This window comes from Somniosus microcephalus, chromosome 4 (genome assembly GCF_052327205.1).
Source record: "Somniosus microcephalus isolate GS21.2 chromosome 4, FLI_Smic_1.0, whole genome shotgun sequence".
Lineage (NCBI taxonomy): Eukaryota > Metazoa > Chordata > Chondrichthyes > Squaliformes > Somniosidae > Somniosus > Somniosus microcephalus.
In genome coordinates this window covers 283,694,773-283,720,332 of record NC_140990.1, presented here as the reverse complement: position 1 = coordinate 283,720,332, position 25,560 = coordinate 283,694,773, and the positions used below count along the sequence as shown (strand labels likewise).

The 25,560-nt window shown below is 43.8% G+C and overlaps 1 protein-coding gene across 2 annotated transcripts in view; it reads left to right on the top strand.

Annotated features, from left to right (window-relative positions):
• Positions 1 to 24,374, top strand: part of dpp10 (dipeptidyl-peptidase 10 (non-functional)) — a 1,285,183-nt gene extending 1,260,809 nt beyond the window's left edge. For both annotated transcript variants that reach the window (XM_085986567.1, XM_085986568.1), the window contains 6 exons: positions 347 to 401; positions 2,659 to 2,758; positions 5,224 to 5,282; positions 6,092 to 6,164; positions 21,178 to 21,251; positions 22,388 to 24,374. In XM_085986567.1, coding sequence (XP_085842693.1) covers positions 347 to 401; positions 2,659 to 2,758; positions 5,224 to 5,282; positions 6,092 to 6,164; positions 21,178 to 21,251; positions 22,388 to 22,525 — 499 coding nt within the window. In that variant the 3' untranslated portion in view covers positions 22,526 to 24,374. The remainder of the gene's footprint in view (positions 1 to 346; positions 402 to 2,658; positions 2,759 to 5,223; positions 5,283 to 6,091; positions 6,165 to 21,177; positions 21,252 to 22,387) is intronic.
• Positions 24,375 to 25,560: the final 1,186 nt, after the last annotated feature.

The following is a 25,560-nucleotide window of genomic DNA, read 5'->3' as shown; positions in this document are numbered from 1 at the left end:
TAAAAGACTGTCTTGTTGTGGCACCAGTTATGGCAGGGAAACTTACAGTGGGACATGTAAAATGTACCAACCTTGATGCACTTTTATTATTAAAACAACGCCTCCTTAACCTGAAATGATCCACATTGGGCATAATACACACATTCAATACACTAGAGGTGTTCAGTTCAATTCATATCTTACTCCTCTCAGTTACTAATGTTTATTTAATGCATTTAATGGAGTTCATTTTATAGGCCAAAGTCTTTTTTTCCAGTCATGACAACTTAAATATTTATAGCTTTAAGATGGGAAAAGTTTTACCTTAAATGGTTTAATTATTATTTTTTTTTATTTTTTATTTCAGATCGTTGTTGAAATTACCATTTATTGATGCAAACAGAATAGGTGTTTATGGGAAGGTAAACTTCAAAATACTTAAGTTGTAACAAATTATAGCCCTTAACAAGTCGGGCTGAATTTTACCCTTGACTGGTGCATCAGTACCAATGTTCAATGCCTTACAGCATTGTTTTACCTATTTTGTTTGGCAGTGCAAAAGGCTACTTCACACAATAAATAATTATTAATTTAAAACTATTTTAGTGCACTTTCATATTGGTGCACTAGAATTTCATGATAATGTTGCAAAGGAATTTGTTTCTTACAGTATATTACAACATCACAGGCCATTTCTTCCTTTCGTTGAAAACAGAGGCTAAGTTTTATGCAAAATAAGGTGCAAAAGGCCTCTTTGGTCACCTGCCTAATTGAGTCGGATTATTTTGCAATTTAGAATATAATAGCCCATATTTTCCGATAGGAGGCTTCCTGCGTGCGGACGCCTCCTATTGGGAAAAAATCTATGCCCTTACCTGAAGGCTCCCGAGGTCCGGACATTTCCGATCCTGGGCCTCTCCACGACGAAATATGCAGGGCCCACGTATCCCTGGGATCACCTGGGCCAGGTGAGTCAATGGGAGAAGGGAATCTCCCTTCATTCTTTTGACTGATAGACCCGTCAAAAGTATGAATGGGGATCACTGAAAAAACATCAAAACATTAAATAATTTTTTTTTAAACCATCGTGCTTTAAAATGAGTTAAATTACATTAAATTAAAAATTTTAAACAAATTTAATTTTTTGAAAAAAATAATGAATGTTTTTTACAGGGTTAAAAATAAACTTACCTTTTCTTAAAGTATTTTTAAATTATAAATGAGTGAAAAAAAAATTTTTTTACTTTTTTAAACTCTTAAGCTGGTAAAAGCAGGCCTTACACCTGCTTTTACCAGGCATAAGATTTTTAAGTGATTTCAGCAGGCGGAGGTTCTGAAGAAAGCGGAACTCTCCACCTGCAGAGACCCTTCTCCAGGGCAGGCGTGCGATCTGTCAAGAGGATCCGTGACAGATCAGAAGTGCCGGTTTTCAGCGCATGCGCTTCGCATGCCTGAAACCGGTATTTGCGAGGTCCCTACGGGTGTGTACACACCTTGTACACATCCGTAGGGATCGGAAAATACGGGCCAATAATTCTTATCATTTGTACAGCATATGCTCCACTTCTCTGTTGAGTGTTATGTGCTAAAATCAATCCAATATAGTCAATAGAATCTCAAGTGTATAGCTGTTATGGTGCACTGCAAAAAATGCAGCACAGTAAATAGCAGACACTATGCAATTTGACAGGAAAACAGATACAGACCACAAAGCAGATAGACAAAAAAGACATTAAGCAGCAATATAGAAATTAGGCAAATCGGTGTTTGATTCAGCTGTCATTTCTTGCTTTTTTATATAAAGTAAGACTATTGGGTGGAAACTTTTATCTCCACCACTTGGGCGGTAAACTGGTGTAGCAGATCGTCCACCCATTATAGAATCCGCCCAATTTTCATTCTCATTGCAGGCAATCCACTCTACCAACCTTCAAGCGGTAAAGGTGAAAATTACCGCCTGTATTTCCAAATTGAAAAGTTTAAACTCCTGTCAATGTTCTCTTTTCAAAATCAGATGGTTCCGTTTTATGAGTCATTGAGAACAGTATTGTAATTTTGGACTATATACTCTTTCACTCATATAGCAATATCTTCATTAAAGCACAATCTAATTATGATTGCAGGTACAGATGTACGGCAATAAGCAAAGTCTTTCAGGTAGATAATTGGATGCCTTTACAACTGTATTGAGGGGCGCTACTTGTTTTGGAAATTAAATGCCGTAATGCACAACACATTCTAAATGGCTGGGACAAAGTGTGCATAAACATTCAACTCTATAGATTATGGAGGTCATTTGCAACATTGGCGAGGACAGAAAACTGACGGTAGTAGATTGGCCACCCACTAAGTCAATGGAAAGGATAATCGGCTGGGGTGTATAATGCTGGCAATCTGCTTTCGCCAGCTTTCCATCGCCGTTAAAGTTGAAAATTTGCCAAGTCTATTTCTATTAGACTCTTCACTGTTTATGGAATTTTTTAATATTTCAAAATAAAGTCTGTACTTTTAGATCTGACTTAAAGTCAACTTTCAATAGTAATAATGTAAAACAGCTCTTAAAACACACATCAATATAGAACAACACTCAGATGTTATAAGTGATCTAGTTATTTAATCTTACACACTTTTTAAAAGTTCTGTTTTTAATATGTGTAAGATTTTGCTTCACTTTGACAGGCATATGGAGGTTATGTCACATCCATGATTCTTAGTTCCACTGACAGAATCTTCAAATGTGGAGTTGCTGTGGCACCAATTACTGACTGGAAATTGTATGGTAAGTAAACAATAAAAATCATAAGTCATTTCATTGGTGCTATAGCGGGTGTTAGTTCAATGCTGCAAATTTAAATGTTTTCCTTACAGTCTGTGCCAAAACAAGAGAAACCTGCAGTTAATGTTTGTATTCTACCATTGCAGACAAAACATTGAGGTACAAACTCGTCTTGGGCAGTCACGCAAAATGGGCAGTATCGCATTGGTCACTTGGCATACCTGTTATTTAGTTTCATTGGTGTATAACCAGCAGCCGATGCAATACCACCCATTTTGCACTCTTGCCCAAGATGCATTTTGACCCCATTAGCACTGCACATTTATTCTTACTTTGCACATCGTTGCATGTGCAAATAAGGGGCGTAACGCCTGCTTGAGGCCGCCTGTGCAAGATTGGTTTGCCCTGAGGAAAACCAGGCCCAACAGGCGGTCCTTAAAGGATAACACTAAAAAAGTATGTCTGTTAAAAATATTTAGCTGAATGTGGAGCTGAGAGGAGCAGGAGTGCTCCCCCTTTAACCTGCCTTCTGCCCTCTCTGATCACCACTGACCACTACCCTCCCTCCTGATCCTATCACCCTCCCTCCCAATATGATCGCACTGCTTCCTGACCCAATCACACCTCTTCCCTACTTGATTGCACCCCTTCCCCTCCCAATCACATCCCTTCCCACTTTAACCACTTACCTAAGGACTGCTACTGGTGTCATAGCAGCCTAATCTTTGAATCCTCTTGACTGGTGAGCTGCCTGATTACGCCTGTTAGGTGTCCACAGCTCACCAGTGTAATTTAAATGAGGCCCAATGTCAGGTGTGCCTTGAGACTACTCATTCAGGTGCAGGGATCGAAGCCAGCAAAGAAAGCCTCATCCAAACAGTCCCAGGGCAAGTATGTATTTATTTTGTTCAGCCAGTCTAGTGTGTACTGGCAGAGAGGGCTCAACATCTGGGTGTCTAGAGAAGAAGTAATCATCTATTGTCCTTGTCCTTGTTGGTTAGCTTTTTATTCGCTTTTGAGGGAGATACGGGTCTTCAACTTCTTCCCCAGTGCTGCAGTGGAGAGGTTGCAATAGTGTTCCCTTGCAGTGTATAATCATACTGCGGATACATCTGTTTGGCTTTCTGATTATCCACTTTTTTGGATCTTGTTGTCATAAATGAAGTCAATGCCCAGAAAAATAATTCACAGACACTCGCTTTTTAATACAGTGGTTTTCCTTTTCTTTGCTGACCACCACAGATCAGGGTATTAAGTCTTATTCAAGTGTTCAGAGAGGAAACACACATGGGAATTTTATGACGGTGCAGCTGTGTGAAGTTATATGGACAGTATACAGGACTTCTCAGCGATATCATATTTCTCGATTTGTATGTTTTTATGAGTTCAAGGAGATTTGAGGCAATTAAATAAATTGAAGTTGTTAAGCCAGAGATAGATATGAAGGTCAAATAAGTATGAGCTTTTAAAAGCTATACTGTCCGCTAATAATATGTTCTTTGGGTAATGACAAATGCCTGTCCTTGTACTATAGCTTCTACTTCCAGAAAAGAGTGCATGTTCATGGTTCTCTTGAGAAATTCTGAGTGCCAGTCATTTATCTTCTTCTCCTATTTGACTGTTCAACGCCTTCCCTTTTTGGACAGTAATTGTTGAGCTGCCATTGCAATTGATGATATGCTTGACATTTCTCTCTGGATTCAGTCACAAGTTATTTATTGAAATGAAGACCAGCTAATTTCTCAGCCGGACACTCATCATTCCAACCGTGCAATATTACATCAGGCTCTGCTGCTATCTGCTGCACTTCTTGACTGCTGACATCTAGATACAAAGAAAAAGCAGATGAGAGAAATTACAAAGGAAATTCTCTGTTTCGTTAAACACTTCCTCCCAGACTTAGCTGGCCTGTCACCTTTATTCCTATATTTTAAATTTAAATGACAAGTTAGTGGCATCTTTAAAATTTTAAAGCTAGCTTACAATGAATTTCTCTCTTTTTTTTTGCTGGTATTTTTTTATTCAGTTCATATTGAGGATGGGAAGTAAAATTGGGCTTCCATACCTTACTAATAACTGCAATTAGAATGGTTAGAGAATATGGCAACAGTAGAGTCTTTCAATTTAGCCTTGATTACATTGGTCATTGCTCTGTTGCTATACTGGTACGAGATTGTACCCAAGTGGTATTGATAAGCATGGGACAAGATGGTTAGTTAATACTGCCTCCTGAGAAATTATTTCAATTTTTATCATAATTCAAGTTTAGTATTCAGTCATGTTGTTAGCAGCAACTTAATGTATTGGTACCTAAGAGGACTGGTCTCTTCATATGTTGTTGAGCCGTATAGGAAAGGTTGAGGGTTCAGGTCAGTTATTGCTTGTTGTTCAGCGTTCGTTAATTCACAGGGATGAAGACACCATGCAAATGTGGATTAAATTGATTAAATTGGTATTTCTTTGCACAGCTTCAGCATTCACAGAGCGATATCTTGGATTACCATCACGAGATGAAAACATTTATCAAGTGAGTTCTTTAATATAAAAAAAATACTTGAAAAGGACAATGGTTAAGTACCAATTTAATAATTTGACATTTAGGATGGAATTGTACTCCACGATTCCACCCAAAATCAGAAGGGATCATAGATGAGAATGTCTGAAAATTCAGGCAGTAAGGCCTACCACTACCTCACCACCCCAACCAGGATGTCCCTAGCCCACCTTCACCGGATTGCGGCTAGCCGCTGCATCCCCGCCCATGCATGCAAATGGTTGTTGGGGCATCGGGCCCAGATGCCCAGCGGATCTCCCTCTTTTCCGCCCCAGTTTCCACCTCCCAAGGCTGCCATTTAGAAGGTGGTAATAGGTTCCACAAAGCAGTGATAAAGGCCCAGAGTTCCCCTAATGGAAGGAGAGGCCATTATATTGCCTCCTCGCATTCTAGTCTGCCCCAGACACTTGCGTGCCACAGACCTCAGTCTCCTTCTGATGCCCTTGCTGCAGCACCACCAGAATTTCATCACTTACACTAGCAAGTTCCCTCTTGATGGCAAGAATCGCCCCAGGAGCCCGCCATACTTATGTAATGAGCCGCAATCCAGGAAAATAGGTCAGAGCTGGGATGGATACAGAGGGGCGGGCAAAAGCCCAGTCCTGATAAAACTCTGCCCCAAAAAGGAGAATCCTCCCTTAATATTTTTTTTCACAGCTAATTCCCCTCTATTCCCCTTTTATGTTGTGTGCATTTAGATGTGCTAATTATGTTTCAATATAAATAAGCTAAGAATACTGTGTTTAAAATTCATATTAGTAACAACTTTTGATTGCTTGCAGGAATCTAGTGTGCTACAAAATGCTAATGAAATCAAAGATGAGCGTTTTCTGATCATACATGGGACTGCTGATGGTAAGACTTACTGCACCCAACCTCTCATATTCAAGCACATTGCTATTAGCTATCTCCTCAAAATATCTTACAATGTTTTTAGATAGTACTTTCAAAGTTATGGTATTATAGTAATTTTTGTCTCCAAGTTTTTGGTTGAAGTTGAAGACTTGGCTTTATTGGTGCCAAAAAAACATGGCCCATTGTTGCACACCCACCAGAACTTCGGAATGGACACAAAATACGTCACGACCCAGATATGCCAGGTCCTGGCCTTAGGTTAGAGAGTCCAAAAGCTCTGCTAGGCATGAGGAACCACCTACCTCAAACAAGGCCTTCACCACAGGATGGGACAGTGTCAGGGCAAAGACTCCCAATGGCAGCGGCACCCGCATAACGTGGCCTGGAAGCAGGTGGGGGCCAGTATCGGCACCTGGTACACCGAATGAAACAAGGCATACCAGTTCGCTGACTGGGCATGGCCTGGATCCTCAAGGAAATATTTTCTTCAAATGTCTACCCACTTACAAAGGGTCCAAAGAGGTACAGCCATCACCTTTTCGGGGGCTGCCCTTGACACCCCTACCAAGACCAGCACTCTCACCGCAATATGCTATTTACTGGGGTAGGTGGGCCCTAGCTGTGTTCTTAGTGGTGCAGGCACATGCCATTTGGACTGAAATAAAGGGGCCTCCACCTAACTCCATGGATTTTGGCAGGGTAAGTGCTTAAGGTCCCTAGGTGGGTGCAGCTCTGTACCACAGAATTTGGGGGCCATTCTTTCAAGTACTTTTCCTGACCGATACAGAAAAATAATAATAATGAACTCAAAGAGTAAAAAAGTACCAAAAGAAGTATGATAAATTTTGCTTAGGTGAACGACCTGTTAAATTGTACATTTAACAGCTGATTCCACAATACTGATCTTCCAATGGGGAGCCACATTCACAGGCAATTTTGTGGCCCTGCGTCCAACGCATGCTCCCTGTGAGTGTGATTTCTCCACTAGGAGGGTGGAGGATCAATGAATTGCTTCATTCTTTCTACCAATTACCGCCCCATCAGTCTACTCTCAATCATCAGAAAAGTGATGGAAGGTGTCATCGACAGTGCTATCAAGCGGCACTTACTCACTGATGCCCAGTTTGGGTTCTGCCAAGACCACTCAGCTCCCGACCTCATTACAGCCTTGGTCCAAACATGGACAAAGGAGCTGAATTCCAAAGGTGAGGTGAGAGTGACTGCCCTTGACATCAAGGCAGCATTTGACTGAGTGTGGCATCAAGGAGCCCTAGTAAAACTGAAGTCAATGGGAATCAGGGGGAAACGCTCCACTGGCTGGAGTCATACCTAGCACAAAGGAAGATGGTTGTGGTGGTTGAAGGTCAATCGTCACAGCCCCAGGACATCGTTGCAGGAGTTCCTCAGGGCAGTATCCTAGGCTCAAACATCTTCAGCTGCTTCATCAATGACCTTCCCTCCAACATAAGGTCAGAAATGGGGATGTTCGCTGATGACTGCACAGTGTGCAGCACCATTCACAACTCCTCAGATAATGAAGCAGTCCATGCCCGCATGCAACAAGACCTGGATGACATTCAGGCTTGGGCTGATAAGTGGCAGGTAACATTTGCGCCACAGAAGTGCCAGGCAATGACTGTCTCCAACAAGCGAGAGTCTAACCACTTCCCCTTGACATTCAACTGCATTACCATCGCCGAATCCCCCACCATCAACATTCTGGGGGTCACCATTGACCAGAAACTTAACTGGACCAGCCACATAAATACTGTGGCAACAAGAGCAGGTCAGAGGCTAGGTATTCTGCGGCGAGTGTCTCACCTCCTAACTCCCCAAAGCCGTTCCACCATCTACAAAGCACAAGTAAGGAGTGTGATGGAATACTCTCCACTTGCCTGGATGAGTGCAGCTCCAACAACACTCAAGAAGCTCGACACCATCCAGGACAAAGCAGCCCGTTTGGTTGGCATCCCATCCACCACCTTAAACATTCACTCCCTCCACCACCGGCGTACCATGGCTGCAGTGTGTACCATCTACAAGATGCACTGCAGCAACTCGCCAAGGCTTCTTCGGCAGCACCTCCCAAACCTGCGACGTCTTCCGCCTAGAAGGACAAGGGCAGCAGGCGCATGGGAACACCACCACCTCCAAGTTCCCCTCCAAGTCACACACCATCCTGACTTAGAAGTATATCGCCGATCCTTCATTGTCGCTGGGTCAAAATCCTGGAATTCCCTACGTAACAGCACTTTGGGAGTACCTTCACCACACGGACTGCAGCAGTTCAAGGCGGCGGCTCACCACCACCTTCTCAAGTGCAACTAGGGATGGGCAAGAAATGCTGGCCTTGCCAGCGATGCCCAGATCCTAAAAGCGAATTTTTAAAAAATAAAGAGATTTTGGCCTTGAAACTCCACAGGGGTTCTCCCAATCTCCCAGGAGGCCAGCAGAACTCCCAGTGAAACAACGTGTAAACAGCCATGTTCAGCCATTCACACCATTTTTTGGGGGGCTCGCTGGTCTCCCTCCAAAGATAGAGCAGATCAGGATAATCTCTATGCAATTTCAGTGCCTTTCTTAAATTATGTAAAAACTTTGCAATAGTGCACCAATGGATCAGCAGGTGTAAACAACACCTGTAGAAATACTGACTAGGGGCTCCCCATTCGTTCAGTTGGTAAATGTGTGAAACTAAACTATACAAGCTAAACAGGGTTCCAGTTTTGATCCCCAAACTGAAGTGAGTTACTTGAGCTCATCTGGAGTCATGTTGGGGTGCTACAATGGGCCTCAGCACCCCTGGGCTTTAGAGGGGAAAGTCAGCCAGTGTTTCTTTCCATTGACCCAGATCAAAAATTCTGTTGAGATGTAGTCAGGACAGAATTGGTCTCGGCTGTGATATTTCCAATGGTTGAATAGTCTACCAATATTCACTGTCTAATGGCAGTGAATATACTTGTCTTTGAAGGTTTGATAGCATTAATGTAAAATCAACATAAAACTTAACTACATACAGTCAGTGTCCTTGAAAATAAAAAAGGTTTCATGGGTTTTCCCTCCATTATATTATTGTTCTATGTGTATTTTTAAAAAAGAAAAAAAAACTTGCATTTATATAGCGCCTTTCATGACCACTGGACGTCTCAAAGCGTTTTACAGCCAATGAAGTACTTTTGGAGTGTAGTCACTGTTGTAATGTGGGAAACGCAGCAGCCAATTTGTGCACAGTAAGCTCCCACAACCAGCAATGTGATAATGACCAAATAATCTGTTATGTTGCTTGAGGGATAAATATTGGCCAGGACGCTGGGGATAACTCCCCTGCTCTTCTTCGAAATAGTGTCATGGGATCTTTTACATCCACCTGCAAGAGTGGATGGGGCCTCAGTTTAATGTCTCATCTGAAAGACGGTACCTCCAATAGTGTAGAATTCCCTCAGCACAGCATTGGAGTGTCAGCCTAGATTTATGTGGGTTTAAATCCCTTGAAGTGGGACTTGAACCCACAACCTTCTGACGCAGAGGCGAGTGTGCTACCCACTGAGCCACAGCTGCTGTAGGTAACAGGATAAACAAGCAACAAATAACAGCAACTTGCAATTATATAGCACTGCTCATAGGGAGGAAAACATCTCGGAGTTCTTTACAATAAGGAGTAAAGGGATAAAATGGATATCAATGATAAGGAAAGGGGAGGAAAATTGAGAGGTCAGAATGTGGTAACTGAAAGTACAATTAAAGAGGAAGGTTTTGAGGAGAATTTAGAAAGCAGAGAGCGAGAAAGCAAAGTGGAGGGAACTGGATGGACAATTCTGGAGGGCAGGAGCATGGTGGCTGAATAAACAGCCACCAATGGTGAAGCAAAGGGATTGAGAGGGAGAAAAAGTCTGATGTTAGAGGAGCAAAGTGTGTGTGTGGGGACGTAAAGCAGGTGAATATCGTTGAGGTCAGATGTGAGTCCCTGAGCTGCAAGAGGTCAACCAAGACACCGACAGAGTGTGTTTTTGTTGAGAGAAAGTAAGCATGCAAGTTTGGTATGAAAAAGCATTGGTGGCAGTCACTGTGTTGAAAATCTGCTAGCATATGAGGTTGTGGCCTGGATTTCTCTCCAAATGACCATCTATTTTTTGGTAGTAAATGGAGTAAAATGGGGTCTTCATGGCTATTGCCTCAAATCTGCCACAAAAAATCCAAATATGCATCTGAATTGTACTACCAAAAAAGTGCAGGTCCACTTTAAGACCCACTGGGGCACCCAAGCTGCCTCATGGTAACAGGTTCAAGAGGGCATGGGTAATCCCTCCATCCCATTTCCCCCCAACTTCCAACCTAAACCTACCCCAAATAATTAGCGCCATTATATGTGGTGGTAGAAGCTGCAGGAAAGCATTCCTGAGGTGGATAGCACATTGAGGTCATTTTTTATGCTTCGACGGAAAGCTAGTGTTACTTTGCCTGCAAATCAATTTCTGTAGTACTTTGGAGGTTCATTCAGCATATTTGCTTTACTAAGTTTTGCTCAAAGTAATGCTTTGCATTGGGGACATGGATTTCCAAATGGAAATACCTATATTATGCTATAAAGAGGAGGATGATAAGAATATGGAATAGGCTGGATTGGAGACTCTATGGCCGCGATTTTCTTGATCGATGCGACTTGGGAGCGGGTCAGGTGGCTTCCGGGTTCCAGTTCCACCCCCAACTACATCCGGCTCACAGACGTGATCTTACGTCAATTGGCCTTGATAAGCCCGCCCTGCGGGCTTGCCGGCTAATTAAGAGGAAGCCGGCCAGATGACGTCATTTGATGACGCATCATCTGCCGGTTTTCTTAAAGGGACCACACACAATTTTTTTTGAAAGCTGATTTCTCAGTGTTTGACAGCAATGAGGTGCTGCAATACTGACAATCACTGTACAAAGGTGAGCTCTTGCACCCAGGCTCTCCAGTGACTTCCTCCTTAGGCTAGAACAGATGGCAGCTGCAGGTGAGGTTACAGAAGCGATCTGTCACTGGTGAGAGAGGTTCTCCCAATGAGGTGGGACTACACATACATTTGAAAACTTGTTAGCTACAGAAAAGTCTAAATGTATTAAAAATTTATTTCCAAACATTTTCTTACCTCTGAAACTCACCAGTGCACCACTGGATCCTTCACACCACTTCTGTAGCTGTCATCAATGCAGAAACATTACAGCAGACTCACAACACACCACACTTACCTGGCGTGGTGTCCGGACGTTAGGAAGCCCGAAGTAGAAGTGTCAAAATTGCAAAAGAGCCTGTTAACTGCCTGTTAGCAACCTTTAACGGGCAGTTAAGTGGCTATAATCCTCTTCCCGCTGCTAGGTGTTGGGTCCAAGCTCAAATCGGGGACCCGACACTTGGGAAGATTGATTGGAGGCAGGTTGACAGCGGGTTTCCTGCCCGCTGTCAATCTTTGCGATTTTTCCGGATGTCCCGCCTCCAAACCCGCCCCCTGAGCGTTGGCAAAATTCTGGCCTTAGAGTCAGGCAGGCTAGAAATTCATTATAGTCCAGGAATGGGCGGTATCATTAAAAAAGTTTGAGAATTAGCGCCAGGCACTAATACTTTAGACTGCACACAGAATTCATTCTCACTGCTCAAAGAAATGATTGGAGCACTAATTCAAGTCTTAAAGGCCTAGTTCATTGGCGTTACACTTAGAGTGGACCAATATCGGGTGCAGTCTAATTGCAAGTCATCATTGCCACAGGCTTTTCCCAGTACTCAAAGGAGAGGTTCATTGGTACTGCAGCACCTTATTCTCAGAAGGAACTGGAGGACTGAAGCAAGTGTGCTCATGGCAGATCTACCTCAGTCAGGTGGTCAGGGTGAATGCTTCAACAAATGCTACATACCACCATCTGTACCACAAGCTTCACACACTGCCCAAAGCACCACACCCCCAGCACTCACACACCAACAATCTCTACCTACCAATAATTACACCCACATCTCGCGCCTTCCACACAATAACAGCTATTCAACTATGGCAGGCTCAAGGGTCATTAGTTATTAGAGTGAATGTGATATGTGTGATATGTTTATGCATAAATTTATTAATGGAGTTTGCAATATTTTGTGGTCTCTCTCATTTCACCTTTGCGCACAGGAGGACGCTGTGATATGGCATGACACAGGGATAGTATGATGGGGATGTGGTGAGCAAAGGGGATCTGTGGTTTAAGTCATCCTGGTGTGAGGCTGGAGGTCCATTTGGAGGAGGTGGCAGAGTTCTGTGAACACCACCTTGGTGATGCGGAGCCATCTAATACACTGCTCCTCGCTTAACTGGTGTGAGCCTGATGTCCCTCCTCATCCCTCTGCGCACATGTTCCCACTATTTCTTGCTGCCTACGCTCCCTTCACCGTAGATCCTGGGGGGCGAGGCTGCCAGTACAGCCCCCCATTGATGCATTGATGTTGCCAAGTGCAGCAGTTTGAATCTTTGAACAATAAATGTAGCTATTTTGTCGTTGTCAGAAAACTGCTGATACAAAGGAAGCTTGAAATTACTCATAGAAACTGTTCAGTGGGTGAAACTGACAACAAACCACTGAAACTAACCTGCCCTGACAGCTGGGAGTGATTAATGCTGATGCCTTTAAATAACATCACTGGAGCTGGCTTCCTGGAGCTGCACGCCAAACTCTCCCTGTCGCTGTCTGATTGAGACACTAAGTTAAGAGGTGACAATGAATTTTCTAAATCAGGCAGCCAGTGAGCGTTGCACTGCGATCTGTCTGGCGTTGAAGTCCTCGGTGGTACTTCATACCAGCGGCGCAACGGGGTGTCCGGATTTGCCATGCGCTGCTGAATTTGCCTCGCCCCGGCACTACTGCATCAGCGCCCCATTACTGCCATCTGCTGCCGCTAACAGGAGGTGCTAAGGTACCGAATTTTCCCCCCAGGCGTCTCTACCTTGTGTACTCATAGGCACTCACCAGGGTCTGCAGATAAAAGGTCTTACTTAGATTTTTCTGCCCATCGGTGCCTTAGAAGGCTGCGTTTTCCCCAGAGGTTAATGAGGAAATATGTCAACTTCTGGCTGAAGACCTGCAGCCCAATTCTGTCAGGGAAAAAACATTGTCTATACCAGTCAAGGTCACACAGCCTTAAACCTCTTTGCGGCTGGATCCTTCTAGACAGCAGCAAGTGATCTTTGCCACATTAGTCAGGTAGCTGCTCATCCTAATAGAAGCACGCAAGGAGAGAGTTATCCAGTTCGACAGATTGACAAGGTTCCTACAGGTGCAATGACAACAATTTTATGAAGCCACAGTTGGCGAGGAAATGGCAGCTAATTCCCCAGTGGAAGTGTCTGGGTGGTCATCATCATGGCTAACCTCTTCCTGATGTGAAACACAGAAAAGCTTGTTTAGCTGCAAACAGTGGCATTTCCCCTTGAAGAAATAGTGGCTGAGTGTAAGGACATTGCAATACTTTGAGATGGCACAAAAAGATGAGAGTACCTATGATGAGCATTTCCCAGCTTTCACCAACCTTCTGTTGCCAACTTGCCACCAACCTTGCCCTCTCCCACAGGCTCTCCTGTCCACGTATCCACAAACTACAGTACCTTCTCTTGTGTGCTCAGGATTTTTAGCATTGCTACTGCTCCACTGGTATATTTCTTTGCCACTGGTTGTAGGCTATTTTTTCCTTTGCATGATGAGATGTTAATGGCATGTGAGTGCCATAGACACTTCCTCCCATATGAGGGCATACACGCCATGATGAAATTTGAAGATACATTGTCCCTTTAAATGAAGTGTCCTTGAAGACTAGCTGTAGCCTTTGTGGTAGACAATCTAGCTGTAGCCTTTGTGGTAGACAATGTGAGTTGGCAGAGTGGTCTTGAGTAAAGGTGTTTGGAGAGTTTGTCCTTTTCATAAGTCAATTCCCGTGACACCTAGATGAGAGTTAAGGATGTGAGTGAAAGCTGTCTGAATGATAGAGGATCTGTATTGGCAAGACTATCTACACTTAGCTACCCTTGCAACATTACTAAACCTCTTTTGGCACTGTGCGGCAGTCCTTACAGTGGTGGAGCTAGCACTGGCTCCCTCCAGACAGCCTGCACCACACTCTTACGGGGCTTCCTACAATTAGTGTCCAACAATCTTGACCCTGATTTCTGTCAAAAAGACCTCCATGGATATGTCTGAAAATTCAGGAGTCCTTTTAACTGCTGAGACCTCCGAAGTTACCCCACCATTTCTTGCAGAAAAGTGACATTGTCCTTTAACTGTTGCAACCTTTTAAAGGCTGCATAAAAACAGTACCTCTCTCATTCCCAGTGATGCTAAATCTATCAGGAGTGGTATTATCACTTCAAACCTGCCCGCATAACAAAAGAGAGCCCTGGAAGGAAGTTTGCAATGGATTAGCGGCGGCTTAAAATTGTTGAGCAATATTGTCACTCTGCCGATAGTCCATCAATGAAAGGGAATTTCTGAACTGTCTGAAAATTGTGCTGATTGGACTGCTTTTAAAAAATCTCCAGATCGAGTGATGCTGTATTTTAAACTGAAATCAAACTGAAGCCAAGCTTTGGGCATCTGAGCTATGAAGAGAGGTTGAAGAACCTCAGATTGTTTACTCTGGAGAAGAGTAGACTCAAGGAAGATATTATTCAAACATTCCAAATCTTAAGGAAATAGAAAAATTGAACTACATTAAATATGCTTGCAATTTCCACAAACTCTAGAGCCAAGGAACATGGGGTTCAGCTTATAAGAATATGCACAAATCATTCAGATTTAGCTACCTTATGCATGTGTAGAATGGACTAACCATGGAGGCTATAGAGGCAGATAGAGTGGAAAAAGTTAAGGAAGAATTTGATAAATAATTACATAGAATATGCAGCACAGAAACAGGTCAATTGGCCCAACTAGTGTTTATACTCCACATGAGTCTCCACATGTCAGCCTTTTAACATTTTCCTTTTCTCTCATGTACTTGTCTAGTTTCCTTTTGAAAGCTTCTAAGTATTTGCCTCAACCACTTCCTGTGGTTTCACATTCTAACCTCTCTCCAAGTAAAGAAATTTATCTTATTTCCCTATTGGATTTATTAGTAACTATCTTGTATTTATGGCCCCTAGTTTTAGGTTCTCCCACAAATAGAAACTATAGGGGAAAAACTCGTTAGCGACCATATTGGGTCGCTAACATCGCCTGGGCACTAAATTTAGTGCCCGGTGGAAAATAGCGCCGGCAATCGCTAACTTCAGTTTTAGTACCCCAAGAAGGAGGTGGAGTGCTAGTTCAAGCGCTCCACTTCCTTCTTAGAGCGCTAACCCCGAATATCGTGGCGGTGCATTCTGCAGTGCTACGCACTGGGCCACGTAGTGCTGCCGCATGGAAGGGCTCCTCCCCCCAGAGGCACAAATGCACCGAATTTCTAGCCCATTCTCTCCACGTCTACTCTGTCCAACCCATTCATAATTTTAAAGACCTCTATCAGGTCTTCGCAAAGTCTTCTCTTCTCTAAAGAAAAAATCCCCAACCTGTTCAGTCTTCCCCAATAGCTGTAATCTCTAAGATCTGGTACTATCCTTGTAAATCTTTTTTGCACTTTCTACAGTGCTTCTGTGTCCTTTTTATAGTGTAGAGACTAGGAGGGAAAAATTCAGTACCTTAGTGCCTCACATTAGTGCCAGCAGATGGCACTAACGGGGTGCTGGAGCAGTATTGCCGGGGCAAGGCAAATCCATCACCGCATGCCAAATCCCGCCCCCTCCCCCCAGCAGCACCGCCGCTAACTGTTGTCGTCGGCAGCCTCAACACCAAGTGGATCATGACATCAGTGAGTGTACAGCGCTCACTGGCCGCCCGATCTGCGAAATTGATTGTCGCCACCTACCTTAGCACCTGGAGGAAATAGCGACAGGGAGAGCTGGCATGAAGCAAAAAGAAGCTGGCTCCAGGGACATTATTAAAAGGGATCATCAGTAATGAGTCGCAGCTGTAGGTTAGCGGAGTTTCAAGTGGATTCTTGTCAGTTTTACAAAGTGCAACAGTGTCATTCCGTCATTTCAATGTTATATAGTATCAGGAGTGCTCTGGCAACTAAAAGGTAGCTACATTTATTCTTTAAAAAAATCAAACTGCTACACTTGGTTACATTAATGGGGCTGTACTGGTAGTCGATCTCGCCCTCCAGGATCTATGGCAGAGGGATCAGAGGCAGCAAGAAAGACTGGAACATGTGGCCAGAGGGAGGAGGAGGGCCATCAGGGCCCTCAACAAGAGGCTTTAACCTCCTTGAGTATTCCGAGAGCACTTCTCCTAACTCCAATTAAGTGAGAAGCTGTGTATTAGAAGGCTCCACTTCACCAAGGAGGTGGTCACAGAATTCTGCCACCTCCTGCAACCAGATCTCCAGCCTCAGAGCAGGGTGAACACGGCTCTCTCAGTGGCAGTCAAGGTCACTTTCGCCCTCAATTTCTTTGCCAGCGGAACCTTCCAGTCTGCAACAGGAGACATAGCTAACATCTTGCAGTTCGCCGTCCATCGCTGCATCCGGGAGGTCACAGAGGCTCTCTACAGTAGGGGAAGGGACTACATGTCCCTCCCCATCACCAGACAGAAGCAGGATGAGCATGCATGTGGCTTTGCCAGGATAGCAGGATTCCCCATAATGCAGGGTGCCTTTGACTGCACCCACATGGCTTTGTGGGCACCTCATAACAATCCTGAGCTCTTCTGTAACTGCAAAGGCTACCATTCACTTAATGTGCAGTTGGTGTGCGACCACAGACAATGACTCCTCAATGTCAATACCCGCTATCCTGGTAGCAGCCATGATGCTTTCATCCTGCGCCAGACCGATGTGCCAGCACTTTCCAGCCACCACGTCAAGCTCATGGCTGGCTGGTCGGAGACAAGGGCTATCCGCTCTCCACCTGGCTCATGAATCCCCTCCGCAACCCCAACACTCGTGCCCAGCACTCATATAATGGGAGCCATGCTGACACCAGGAACATCATTGAGCAGACCATCAGGGTGCTCAAGCAATGGTTCTGCTGCCTTGACTACTCGGAGGAGCCCTCCAGTACTCAGCTGAGTGGGTGTCCCATTTCGTGGTGGTCTGCTGCATGCTCCACAACTTGGCCATCATGAGGGCCCAGCCCTTGCCACCAGGGATTGCGGGACCACCTCAGGAGGAGGATGAGGAGGAGGACGACAAGGAACAGGAGCGAGGGAGGAAGCAGCTACTCAATCGGCCTTCCGGAAGGGCGGTCGATGACGGCCTCATCAGACTGTGGTTCGAATGAATTAAACCCCAGATTCCCATTGCTCAGCACATCCCCATCATTCCAGCCCTGTCACAGGCCATATAACAGTGCAAAGCTGAAATGAGACACACCACAAAAAAACCCAAACTGAATTAATAAATTTATCAATAATCAGTGAACACTTATTTACTACAAAAATATTAACTATTCACCCTTGTGCAATCCCTTAGTGCCTTTCGTTACTGTGCCTTTGCCTACTCTAGTGCGCCTACAAAGTGTTGTCCCAGTGGCTGCAGCAGGGCTGGTGAAGGTTGTTGAGTGTCCGTGCTGGAGACTTCAGATGGCCTTGCAAGACGCCCTTGACCGGCTCTGGGCCTCGAAGGCCCGGCTGTAGACTGCACCACCTCAGCATGGGCGGCAGTATTCTGGGTTGGCTGGATGACAGGCAGCGACAAGGGCAGTGGTGGGAGCAGGAATGCTGTCATTCTGAGAGAGGACAGCAGGTTCCTGCTCCACTGACCCACTGCCACTCCCTCAGGGCAGCACCTCAGCAACCCTAGCAATCTGTTGGCCTGCTGCGACACCGTGAAAGCCCCGGTCGATGGTGGTAGACCCAGTCATGATGACAGCAGTCAAAGCTTGCGTGGCATCAAGCTGAGACTGCATGAGAGCAGTCTGAGATTGTATGCCACCAAGCATAGACTGCATTACAGCACTAAGACATTGCATCGCTTCCGCCTGTGCTGCAATTGAAGCTGCCAGATCACCCATGACACACGGTATCAGGTCTGGATCGCCACGGTCTCTCTGGGAGTCTACCATCCTTTGCAGACTGCAAATGATGGGCTCCATGGTGTGCGCAGAGCCTTGTGCAATGTTGGAGGTGGACTCCTTCACGCTCCTTATCATTGCCGAGAGGCTCTCGGGCACCCTTGCCATTGCACCTATCATCTCCGTGTGCATGCCCATCACCCTTCTTCTAAAGGCCTCCCCATCGAGGTCCTCATCTGAGTCCTGTGCAGCAGAACTCGCCCTCTGTGGAGCTGGCCACCAAGCTACCCTTTCCCCCTGGCCTTGCTGTAGCCCACTCGTCCCTGGTGCCTCACCCTGTGCAGATCCTGCTACTATACTAGCCTCTAAAGAACGCGTAGTGCCAGTATCTGAGCTGGAACCTGCGGGTGAGACATGCAGTGACATGGTGTGTTCTTCCTCCTCCTCCTCTCCTGCCTCGCTCTCTACGGTGCCCTCAGGGACAGGCTGCTCCGGTGCTTGCTCATTATCTGAAAGCATAAAGGCACAAGAGTCAGGTTATGGTGAGGGGCGGGGAGGGCGGGGCAGGAAGGGAGAAATGCATGCATGCAGCATGATTAGCTGGAAGGTGTGAAATGCTTGTGGGTTGAGGGGGAAGTGGGATGTGAGAAGAAGGAGTAGGGATGAACATATCGTTGTGTCCCCAAGGGGGTCAAAGTCGCCCATGGCCCTGGCGTCCAATATCTGCAGCACTCTATTCTCCAGCACAGACTGTGGTTGGGTGTCAGCTTATCCCCCCGCCTGTATGCTCCTGCTCCCTCCTGTTGTGGGCATGCAAGAGAAAGGAAAGTGTGTGGGTGAGTGTGGAGCTATGTATTTGGGTGATGTGCTATTAGTTGAATAGCTGTCATTGTGTGTGAGATGTGGGTGTGAGTGTTGCTAGGTAGAGATTGTTGGTGGGCGAGTGTTGGGGGTGTGGTGCTTTGTGCAGTGTGTGAAGACCATGGTTCAGGTGGTGGTATGTAGCATTTGTTGAAGCATTGGCTCACCCTGACCACCCGAGTGAGGTCATTACATTTCTTCCTGCACTGTGTGTGGGCCCTAGGGATCACAGTGCTGCCCGTGACATGCTGCACTACCTCCCTCCACATGGTGCGGAAGACTTGCAGCGCGGGCCTCCTACCACTTGCCAGGTAGAGCACCACCCTCTGTCTCTCCACAGCGAACACCAACGCCTCCAATGCTGGATCGCAGAATCTGTGGGCTCTCTCCCTGGGGCATGTATCTTCCAACAGTACAGCTGCTTCAGTCCTCCGGCTCCTTCTCCTTGACCTGCTGCTGCTTGCTGAGGCAGCTGTACAGCCAGCAATGCTGAAAATGAGGTTCTGAAGCATCAATGAACCTCCCCTTTAAGAATGGAAAAAGCCTGTGGCAATCATGACTTGCGATTAGACTGTACCTGATATTGGTCCACCCTTTGAGTGTAACGCCAATGAGCTTGGGCTTAAAGACTTGAATTAATGCTCCAATCATTTCTTTGAGCAGTGAGAATGAATTTTGCATGCAGTTTAAAACATTTGCGCCTGGCGCTAATTCTCCAACTTTTCTAATTATACTGCCCATTCCTGGGCTATAATGAATTTCTAGCCGTTGAACTGTGCACAGTACTCTTAAGGGTGGCCTGACCAGGGTCCTTTACAAGTTTAACATAACTTATTTTGAATTCTATACCCCTAGAAATAAATCCCAGTGCTTTGTTAGCATTTTTAATTGTGTTGCTGACCTGTAATGCTGCTTTAATGATTTGTTCACCTGTATCCCTAGATCCCTTTGCTCTTCTACCCCATTCAGTTTCTTACTTTCTAAGATGTAGGTGATGTTTCTATTTTTCCTACCCCACATTTATCTATGCTAAATTTCATTTGCCATTTGACTGTCCAGTCTGCAAGTTTTCTAATGTCTTCTTGTATTATGTTACATTCTTCTTCAGTGTTGCCTGTAGCCCCCCGTTCCCTCCCCCCATTTGGTATTATCTGCAAATGCTGATATTGAGTTACTTATTTCTAAATCCAAATCATTAATGTAAATTATACATAACAGTGGTCCCAACACTGAACCTTGTAGAACACCGCTTTTTACCTTCCTCCAATCTGAATAACTACCCTTTACTCCTGCTCTCTGCTTTCTTTTTTTTTAGCCAATTTGCTATCCATTCAGCTTTTTGTTCCCTGACTCCACATGCCCTAACCTTTGTCACGAGGTTACCGTGTGGTACCTTATGAAAGGTTATAATAGAAGAGAAGGGTGATTGAGGGGTATTTATTTTGGGGACTGTCCAGATGGACTGCAGTTTTTTTCCAGTACCATCCTCAGTCTCCATGAAGGGTGGGGCAAGGCTCTGGAGAGATTACAAAACAAGGATGAGGGTTCTGAAACCAATACGTTGGCGCACAGGGAACCAGTAGAGCTTGCAAAGGTGAGGGTGACAGTAGTGTGTGATTTAGAGTAGGTGAGGATGCACGCCACAACAATGTGAATGAGTTGATTTAAGCAGGAAGAACAGTGATGAAGACAATAATTTGTTAAGCCTTGAGGTGATGAAAACAGGGACTAGCATTTTATTGGCAGAAGAGCAGATTGGATATTGGTGAAAGATAGTTCTTTTGGTAAGGAGCAGATATTGGCAGGGGAAACTGAACTCGGGGTTGACCAGGATGCCAACATTCCATACTTCCTGATTCAGCTTCAGATGTCAGCTGGGAGGTAGATAGACTTGCAGCGTTAATACATTTTAAAACCAGCATCCAGTAGAATTATGTCTATCTCACATTGATCTTGATAACTTAATAAATTTGAAACAATTAAGTGTATAATTAATTTAGATTCATTTAAAAGCAGTTTTATTAGATTTGGTGCAATCTGCCTTGATGAACAACTAATAAAGATCAGTTTTTATTTTCAGTTGTCAGCTTTTTATTGCTTTTTTGCAGCAAATGTACATTTTCAGCATACCGCAGAGCTGATACAACACCTGGTGAAAGCTGAAAGAAACTACACTATGCAGGTATCTAATTTATAATGAATGTAAATTTGTATTTCCAATGCAACAAATCTAGGGGTTGAGCTAACTGAATGGATTAATGCTTTTGAACATTATTTCAAAGCATCACTTTATCCCCTTTGAGACCCTGGTGGAAATCCATTTCAAACCATGATGATACTGTCAGCTCACTTTGTTTCAGTTCTGGAGTAAGATCAAAATTACCTATGTCTGACACTGGTGTCGGGTGTTAAAATCTGCTACCGTAATGACAGTCGATGGTACTACCTGTGATTGGTCAATACTAAGTGCCAGGCAGCAGTTAACTAACCTGGCCAAGTCCAGAAAGTGCTAACTGCCTTGGATGGGTGAGCGCCTGGAGAAGGGTAGTGGAACCCTTGATGGAGGAAATGCCATCAAAAGGAAGATGAGCTAATCCTTGAATTAGTCAATGGCATCCACACCCTGCAAGCAGTGACGCAGCTGTAGTTTACAACAAGTCAGCGAAAGAGCATTTGGACTTCACCGATAGTCGAGCGATGATGATGATGTCTGACAAATACTGACAGTGGAATTGGACAGCGTGTATCTAGTTTCCAGTGGCTAGAAGCCATAGCACAAAACGTCTCATAATTTACTGCTAATTTAGTCTTGTTTAAAGATGCCATCAGAACAGAGTAAAAAAAAACTGAAGTATGGTCCAATAGGGAGTGCTCTTCTATGTTCTGATTGAAGCAACTGCAGAAAGAACTCTACACTGCATCTACTTCATCTTGTGTACTTGATGCACAAAACTGTGGGTATGGCAGAAGGAGCAATATTTCCAGTATTGCTAGTTCTCACCTTATGTGGAGCACAAAATAGTCTTCATTTAATAACCTTTAAAGGGCAGTGTAATGATTACACGTTGGCTGGTGCCAATTCTGCCTCATCAAATCGACAATTGCTGTTACCATTGATGGTCATTTATCTAATTGACATATCTAAAATGCGTTAAATTGACACAGAATTGTCTAAATAAGTACCAATAATTGTATTAGCCACAACATGTTCTGTTTTGGCTCGTTTAAAATAAATTGTTATGGTTAAAGTTGACTAATAGGTGCTTAAAATAGCATTTCATCACATCTCACTAATCTTTTATTTTATTTATGAGACAGATTTACCCAGATGAAGGCCATTTTATTACAGCTGAAAAAAGCAAGCGTCACATGTACAGTGCGATCCTCAACTTTTTCAGGGAGTGCCTCAAGCAAGAAATGGCTATATTACAGAATGAACCAGAGGAAGATGAATAGAATCAAGAACTGTTTTAAAAAAAAAAGGAAAGAAAACTCAAAGTATCTTGATAAAGACAAAGCTAATAGTCCGGAACTCTCAGAACCCAGCATTAAATACCACTGTTAGTGGAAGTGCAGAAGTACCAGGGCAGCTACAAGAAATCTACAGGAACAGCACATTAGAGATTATAAAATCTGATGACTGGCAAAAAGGACTTGAAATTCATGTGCCAGATCCAAGATTATTTTCAAAGGAACAGTAAAACTGTTTGGGAGTACATTGACCTGTTAGTACACTTTTAAAGAAAACAGAATTCCAATTGTGCATATGTCACCCACACCTACAGCTTTATGCATGTGTGTTTTATTTGGCTTCACTGCTGTATGTGTTAATACTTGTTGAGATATGAACAGACATTCAAAGTGCACATGTTTATTTTCTTTTTAATTTTGTATTGTCACTTGCACAAAAATGATGGCATATATATTATGATGTGCATCCTTTATGTCAGAAGTCAGACATTGTGATTTGCATATTTAAAACCATCCAACTTCCCTCACATCCCATTATATTACATTAACTAAATAAACAGAATTTTTACAATTCTCTTCAAAGGTAGAATGTGTTTGCAAAAACATCTGTGGTATTGTCTATCACAATTTATCATCATGTATTATACATTAGCTTAGCTCCCTGCATCATGAGAATCTTGCTTTTTCAATATGTACATTTTAATTATAGTTGACACTATAATGCTTCACAATTTAGCAGAGATCAGGCATTCATCATCTGGCAATAAAACCTTGGACATAATAAGTCTTTTATTGGCAAATTGCCACAACCCCAAATAGGAACATTTGGGCTTGAGTGAATCTCTTCTCTGCAACAAGGTTGTTGTAATTCAGGGTTACATTTACCACATCCAGTTTTATAATGCAAAAAGCAACAATAAATCATTATACTTTAATGGCCTCCTTCAATTTGATTTCCCCAAATGGAAAAGTATTCAGATGCAAGATGTTTCAATGACTCATGGTTAAAATCTCTTTTAGATTCCATAATTGATGCATCTTCTAGCATTCATTGCTCAGGCTACAATTAGGCCCACACTCATGAAACTGCACACAATGTACTGAACTGGGAAGCAGCAGCATCATTGGAATGTATATACCAAAAACTGCACAATTGTCATTATGATGATAAACTTCGGCCTTGCCAGAGTGCCCTGGTATGGAGCTGGATGGAAATAATTCCTGAGGAATCTTTCTTACATTATAGTCCAGACCTGCAAAGTAATTATAATTTTTCAAGCCACAAATCCACAAGTTAGCAAGTGAACTTATCCACTGACAATCTATGATAAAGAAAAAACATCCATAATGAATTGTTGCATTCAATCTCCTAAACAGTTGCAAGTATGCCATCATGTGGCCAAAAGCGGAGAGACTTAAATCTTGCAGAACATTCGAACTTTTAATGGACAAGCAACAAGACTTCCCATTCTAATGAGAAAGCCTGTTCTTTACATCTTTCCTAATACCAGTTTTACATTTGTAAATATGTAGAATATAAATGGTTTGTACAAAAGCTTTTAAGAAAAGGTATTTTATTTTCTGTTATTGCCAAATCAAATATAGTAGATGGAAAGAGCAAATGAATTGCTAATGTTATATTATTCCCCTTCCTTCACCCTTCCCATCCACAGTCTTTAATTGAGATTCTAAAGCTTATAGAGAGAATACACTTTGAAGGCTGAGATTTTTAGACTACTGAGTTACCTGGTATAATATTTTGGAGGAACAAAGACTTAAGTAGGTTACATTGCTCATTATTATTGAGTAATACAAAAATAAAATACTACCATGACTTGATGTGTATTCTGTTGATACTGTGGCTTTGTTATTTAAAATTTTGGATACTGCTTTATTTGTAATTATATAAAGGCATTTATAGTAGATGCTGAAGTAGGTACTGAAGGAGGTGGCCCTAGAGATAGCGGATGCACTAAGGATGATTTTTCAGAATTCATTAGACTCGGGAACAGTGCCGATGGATTGGAGGGTAGCTAACGTTACCCCACTATTCAAAAAGGGGGGTAGGGAAAAAGCAGGTAATTACAGACCTGTAAGCCTTACATCAGTTGTGGGCAAAATGCTGGAGTCCATCATTAAGGATGAAATAGCGGAGCACTTAGCAAATGGGGACAGGATAGGACAGAGTCAACATGGATTTACAAAGGGTAAATCGTGCTTGACTAATCTATTGGAATTTTTTGAGGGAGTAACTGGTAGAATAGATGGGGGAGAGCCAGTAGATGTGGTGTACCTGGACTTCCAAAAGGCCTTCGATAAGGTCCCACATAAAAGATTAGCATGGAAAATTGAGGCTCATGGGATAAAGGGGAAAGTTTTGGCGTGGATAGGGAACTGGCTGTCAGATAGAAAACAGAGAGTTGGAATAAACGGCTCATTTTCTGAATGGCAGGCAGTAACAAGTGGGGTACCACAGGGATCTGTCCTGGGCCCCCAGCTGTTCACAATTTACATTAATGACCTGGATCAGGGAGTCGGATGCAGCATTTCCAAATTTGCAGACGACACTAAACTAGGAGGTGGGGTGGGCTCAGAGGAAGAGACCAGGAAGCTCCAGAGCGATTTGGACAGACTGGGCGATTGGGCGGATAAATGGCAGATGCACTATAATGTGGACAAGTGCGAAGTTATCCACCTTGGGTGCAGGAACGGGAGGGCAAATTATTATTTAAATGGCAATAGATTGGGAGAGGGGGAAGTACAGAGAGACCTGGGTGTTCTTGTACACCAGTCACTGAAGGCGAGCATGCAGGTGCAACAGGCGGTCAAGAAGGCAAACGGTATGCTGGCCTTCATAGCAAAAGGGTTAGAATACAGGAACAGGGATACCTTGCTGCAGCTGTACAGGGCACTGGTGAGACCACACCTCGAGTACTGTGTACAGTTTTGGTCGCCTCATCTGAGGAAGGATGTTCTTGCCATGGAGGGGGTGCAGCGGCGATTCACCAGGCTGATACCAG